Source organism: Microtus oregoni, unplaced genomic scaffold (genome assembly GCF_018167655.1).
Source record: "Microtus oregoni isolate MIOR12 unplaced genomic scaffold, Mior012 000045F_ref0000178, whole genome shotgun sequence".
In the NCBI taxonomy this organism is placed as follows: domain Eukaryota; kingdom Metazoa; phylum Chordata; class Mammalia; order Rodentia; family Cricetidae; genus Microtus; species Microtus oregoni.
This window is the reverse complement of record NW_024543219.1, coordinates 3,845,756-3,851,755: the sequence shown is the minus strand read 5'-3', so window position 1 is coordinate 3,851,755 and position 6,000 is coordinate 3,845,756. Positions and strand designations below refer to the sequence as shown.

General features: G+C 49.5%; 1 protein-coding gene across 1 annotated transcript in view; it reads right to left on the bottom strand.

The window, feature by feature from the left end:
- Positions 1–524: 524 nt before the first annotated feature.
- Cryl1 (crystallin lambda 1) overlaps positions 525–6,000 on the bottom strand; it is a 99,001-nt gene continuing 93,525 nt past the window's right edge. The window contains exons 7-8 of the mRNA XM_041634061.1: positions 1,424–1,530; positions 525–1,066 (exon numbers count right to left, since the gene is read on the bottom strand). Of these exons, the coding sequence (XP_041489995.1) occupies positions 953–1,066; positions 1,424–1,530 (221 nt within the window). The 3' untranslated portion in view covers positions 525–952. The remainder of the gene's footprint in view (positions 1,067–1,423; positions 1,531–6,000) is intronic.

The window sequence follows — 6,000 nt, the reverse complement described above, 5'->3', positions numbered from 1 at the left end:
GAACATGGGGGTGTGCTGATTAAGACTCACAAGCTGGCGAAAATGATCTAAGCCACTGCTTTCCACACAGCAGCCTCCACCCTGAGGAAATGTGGCTCCTTACCTCATGACCCTGAAACACTCACCACCCAAAATGGCAAGGCCAGTGCCTTGCCAGACCTATTGGGGACTCCTGTAATGGTATCCAGCAATCAGTCACATGGAGAAATGCATGCACTGGTGTTCTTAGAGTGTTCTGGAAGCTTGTGCCAGCAACAGACTTCATGTTGAAGGAGGTTCTAGAAACAAATGTTAGAGCTGGTGTCTTTTTGGCTGAACTCTACCACTGTCTCATTACCGCAGACATCGCTGGGCAGCCCACAATGCTCCTTAAGCACATCTGACCAGAGGACCACAGGGCACTAGCTTGGGAAAGTACTGGCCCAAAATGGAGGACCATTTACACATTTATGTATGTGTTTCTTTGTTTGGTGTGTGTGCGTGTGTGTGTGTGTGTAGAAATTGACTGTCGTCATGGAGTCAAGACTTTTATTCAGAATATTATTTATTCAAGCTGAAGGTGATTGCTTTATAATGCAGGGTCACAGGACACTCAGAGAAGGATTAGAAAACGATTACAAAAATTCTTTTGAAGTAGATTAAGATGACAGAAAACTGTAATCATCGCCTGCAAATGCACGTGTAATCACACTGAAAAGAGGTGAGGATCTTCGGCCTGCTTACCCAGGTGGCAGGAAATCCACACCTCAGAGCCAGGCAGCACAGGGTCAGGTGGGAGTGACCAGAAGACACTTGGTGTCTACAGCTGCTTACAATCAGACACAGGGGAGCAGACCTGGTCTTCAGGCCAACGTCGTGGGCTTTTCAATGTCCCACAGGGATTGGATCAAGAGCATCTCATCTCACTGGACAGAGCTTCCCGGGGAGGAGTGATGGAGACATTACAAGAATCCTACTGGGGCTGCGCCTTCTGTTTCAGTTTGGCAAGACTCTTGAGACAGTCGTCCCTCCACTGCCTTCTGGCAGCTAAGTGTTCGGGATCATCAGGAACCTTCATGCACATGTCCTGGGAGAAGGAGGGAGGAAGAAAAACAGAGAACACATGCAGAGGAAATAGTCTGCCAGAAGTGTAATTGTCTCTCATATTTATGCCAGCTGTATGGACACCGCTTCCAAACACAGAAGCACAAATCCCACAGTTAGTTAACACAAGCTCCAGACCTCCAGAGATCCCCAAGACAAGTCAAAATGAGCTGCCTACCTTGGGAAATCCTGGGGACTAGGATGCAACTATAGACAGTCAGGAAGAACTAAGGGTCAAGACTGCAGCTACTGACAAAGCCCCGCCCACAGACAGCACGGGAGGGAAGTGGGCAGTATGCACCAGCTTGCATTCCCAGCTTCCCCTGGAAAGTCCACATACCTGGTTAACTTTCTCCGCTGTGGCCCCTGAGAATTCCGGAACAGGCCCAAAAGTCTTGAGGACCCGCTTCATTCCATCACTGTATCTGTCGCAGTAGCTGACAATACCTGAAAACAGGAACCCACATGCCAGCATCAACATTCTGCCACTCCAAACTGAGACCTGTGTAGAAGGTTCTGCCCAGGAAAAGGGAATCTACAGAAAAGAGGCAGGAGATGAGCAACCTTCTAGCCTGGGCAAACAGTCCTCATAAGTCTATCCTAGCTTTCTAGAAACTCCTGAAGAGCACTGGGCCCCTCAGGCCTGCCATGCATCCCACACCAATGCATCTCGGGAATCCTCCGTCAGTGCCATTCAGGGGTCCTCCATCTCAGGGGTCCTCAGTCAGTGCCATTCAGGGGTCCTCCATCTCAGGGGTCCTCAGTTAGTGCATCTCAGAGGTCCTCCATCTCGGGGATCCTCAGTCAGTGCAACTCATGGGGTCCTCCATCTCGGGGGTCCTCGGTCAGTGGTGCTCACATTCTGACATGCAGAAAGCACCCTTTCAACCATGGACTGCTAAGGGTGTGTCCTGGGCTTCAGTGCATTTTTCTCCCCCCTTTTCCCTTTTTCTTTTGCCTTCCACCCCTTTTCTTTCTTTCTGATACAAGAGCTCATGCAGCCCAGGCTACATAGATGACTTGGAATATATGGTCCCATGTCCACATTCAAGTTCTGGGACTACAGGCATGCACCACCACTCCTGCTTCCTGTGGAGCGGGGGATCGAGCCAAAGGTTCTATGAATGCTAAATAAGGACATCTTCAGGCTGCTCTCCTTCCCCCACCTTCCTTTTAGAGACAGAGTTTCATTCTGCGGCCCACAGCCCACAATAGCCTTAAACTCATGGTAATCCTCTTGCCTCAGCCTCCCAAGTGCTGGCACACTACAGGCGTGAACCATCATGAATGGCTTCAATTCATTCTTCATGAACCCCAGATGTCAAAACTCAAGTCACTCCCTTCTTATCACACACTTAAGTCTCAAGGTCAGGTTATACCTTATCAGGTATTTACGAGGTGAGGAGACACACACCGGGGTTGTTTTCATCCCTTGCCACACTTCCATAAGGAGGGCTGGAGCAAGGCCTGCCTGAAACCCTGTGCACAGGCCGTCCCAGCCCAGCCAGGCTGATCGGTTTCTCCACTGCAGGGTTTTGGTGGAGAGGTGAGTGAGGAGAAGGGGCACACAGTCCGTGCGAGCTGCTGCAGGGCTGGGTTGGCTGATTAGCCATGGAACCCAGGTGAGCTCCGAAGGAAAGTACAAGCCTTGTCTAGCCTGGGCACCTTTCTGAAGTGTAGCCACCTGCCCTAGGGCATTCAGTTCCCACTTCTTCCCTACAGGCTAAGTCTTGGGGCTGCAAGAGTAGACATAAGTTAGAGACAAGATAAGCCAGAAGCCAGGCCTGGGACCTCAGAGGCCAACGTGTTTAGAAGTCTTGGCTGTGCTGATTCTGGCCCATACTTTTCCCCTTTGTGGTGCTGGACGTGAGTTCTACCACTGAGCTAGCCTTGGGCCCGTGTTCAGTCTTCCAGAGCCACAAAGCCTCAGCAGGGGGTCACTGGAATAGAATCTAGACACAACTACAATGTATTCATTTGGAGTTGAGGGGAGCAAGAGACACCAAAATGAATATATTTGAAAGATGTTAAATGATCACAAAATAAATATATTTGAATAATAAAATAAATATTAAATATTAAAAATAAATGTATTTGAAAGATGTTAAGTGATCACAAGTTAGTTTGCTTCCATCGTTATGACAAAACTTCTAAGATGTGTGTGTCTAAGATTTGTGTGTGTCAATAAGGCAGTGAGAGCGGCGTCGAGACTGTGCTCATCACTCATGCGCACTGCCGTCAGGACGGCTGGGGCCAGACCTGCCTTAGCCACACCGTGCATGAACCTCACATCTGCCATGTCTCAGCTCCGCCAGGCTGATTGATTTCTCCATTGCTTTGGGCTTGTGGCAAGCAGACCCTCATGGTGGGGAACACATGATGGAAAGAGCTGCTCACCTCGTGATGACCAGGATACAGACGGGAAGAGCCCAGCCTCCCAATAGCCCATCCAAGGGCACCCCAGTGGTCCAACTTGTTTCTAAATGGACCCCGCCTCTTTTAAATAAATTTATTACATCTGTGTGTGTGTGTGTGTGTGTGTGTGTGAGAGAGAGAGAGAGAGAGAGAGAGAGAGAGAGAGAGAATATGTAGGTATTGTGGGAACTGGTTCTCTCCTACTATGAATGTTCTGGGAGTTGAATTCAGGTTCTCAGGCTTGGTGGCAATCCCCTTGGCCCATCTACCCCCCAACCCCCCACCTCTTAAAGGTCCCATGCTCCTTTTTAAGTAACACCATGAGCCGGTCAGCAAGCATTCCACAGTCTTTGGGAGACATTTAAGACCCAAACCATCACAGAAGAAAGTGAGAAAATTGATTGTGACTGCTTATTTAATCAGCCTATAGTGAAGATGGAGGCCAATCCCTTCTCAGGACCCAGCCCCATCTCCCCAGCCAATGGAGGCCAGTCCCTTCTCAGGAGCCAGCCCCATCTCCCCAGCCAATGGAGGCCAGTCCCTTCTCAGGAGCCAGCCCCATCTCCCCAGACAATGGAGGCCAGTCCCTTCTCAGGAGCCAGCTCCATCTCCCCAGCCAATGTAAGCAGCAGCCTGAAGGGATCTGATACACAGACCATGTTTTATCTCTGGGTTACTTTACATTCCTTCAACAAATGCTCATCTTCCACCATCCTGAAATCATTCCAATCTTACAGAGACGTTCTAGAACTTTCTCTATTGCCTTTTATAAAACTCCTGAAAATTTAAAGGGCATCTCTCTCTCTCTCTCTCTCTCTTGCAGATTTATTTATATTTTCATTTAAAGGATATGAGTGTTTTGCCTGCATGTATGTGTATGTGTGCACTATATGCAAGCTTGGTGCATGCGAAGTTTGGAAGAGGGAATTAGGAATGGCTCTTCCACAGCCCTTGGAAAGCTTAACTCTGCAAAGGCTAAATCTAATTTTTTAAAAGAAGATTTATTCCTGTTTCATGTATATGGGTGTTTTGGCTGCACGTGTGTCTGTGCCGTGGTTGTGAGCCTCCACGTGGTGCACGTGTGTCTGTGCCGTGGTTGTGAGCCTCCACGTGGCTGCACGTGTGTCTGTGCCGTGGTTGTGAGCCTCCACGTGGTGCACGTGTGTCTGTGCCGTGGTTGTGAGCCTCCACGTGGTGCACGTGTGTCTGTGCCGTGGTTGTGAGCCTCCACGTGGCTGCACGTGTGTCTGTGCCGTGGTTGTGAACATCCACGTGGCTGCACGTGTGTCTGTGCCGTGGTTGTGAACATCCATGTGGTGCACGTGTGTCTGTGCCGTGGTTGTGAGCCTCCATGTGGTGCACGTGTGTCTGTGCCGTGGTTGTGAACATCCACGTGGCTGCACGTGTGTCTGTGCCGTGGTTGTGAGTGTCCATGTGGTGCACGTGTGTCTGTGCCGTGGTTGTAAACATCCACGTGGTGCACGTGTGTCTGTGCCGTGGTTGTGAGCCTCCACGTGGGTGCACGTGTGTCTGTGCCGTGATTGTAAACATCCACGTGGTGCACGTGTGTCTGTGCCGTGGTTGTGAGCTTCCATGTGGTACTAGCAGTACAACTCAGATCTCTGGAATAGCAGCCAGGGCTCTTGACTGATACTCTCAACTCTCTCATTTCTTAAGAGGTGTATGTATGGACAACGAAAGCACAAAAAGGAGTTGATTCCCAAAAGATTAGAGTTAGCTTATCTTGCTGATGCAGTTTGCTATGTGTGAGCCCTTCGGGATAAAACAGGGGTTTACCTGAACCCTAGCACCTCCACCAACAGGAAGCCCCCCTGTCTGTTGAATGTTTGGGCCAAGTCACAATCCACCATGCCATACCTGGCTGACACCCCACAACACTAGGTGTTCAGCTTTCTGGAGAACCATCACTATAACCTAGACCAAGGCGTCTAGTTTTGACCCAGCTCATGAACCCACACCTACATGGATTCATCTGACTATGGAGAGTCTTCTGTACTTTATGAAAATAGGTCAGAAGGGCCCCAAAACAGAGTGACAATATTGAGTGTCCTCTAAGGACAGAACTGTCAGGGAAGCAGGGCCCACTCCAACACCAGCCCTTGTCTTTCAGCTCAGTTGCCCCCCCTCCCCCAAGGATGGCTCAACACAGATAACACCCCCAACGGGCTTCCTACTCAAAACAACCAGTTCACCTGGTGGGGGGTCTGGGGTTCCACATTCTGAGATACTGTCCCTCCACAGAGACACCAAAGAGCTGCCAGAGACAGGGCACGATCCAGAATCTCAGCAGAGAAGCCAGGCCTGCTGCTAGGACTTCCCCTGCCACGTAATCAAAAAATGACCTTGTCTGTGCTTATTCTGTACTTCTCCCTCAGGCCTGGGTGAATCTTTGGAGGAGAATTAAGAAAAGTAAAAATGAACAAAAACCCTGGAAGAGAAATAAATTAAACATAACAAGCTGGATAAAGATAACATTTTAAC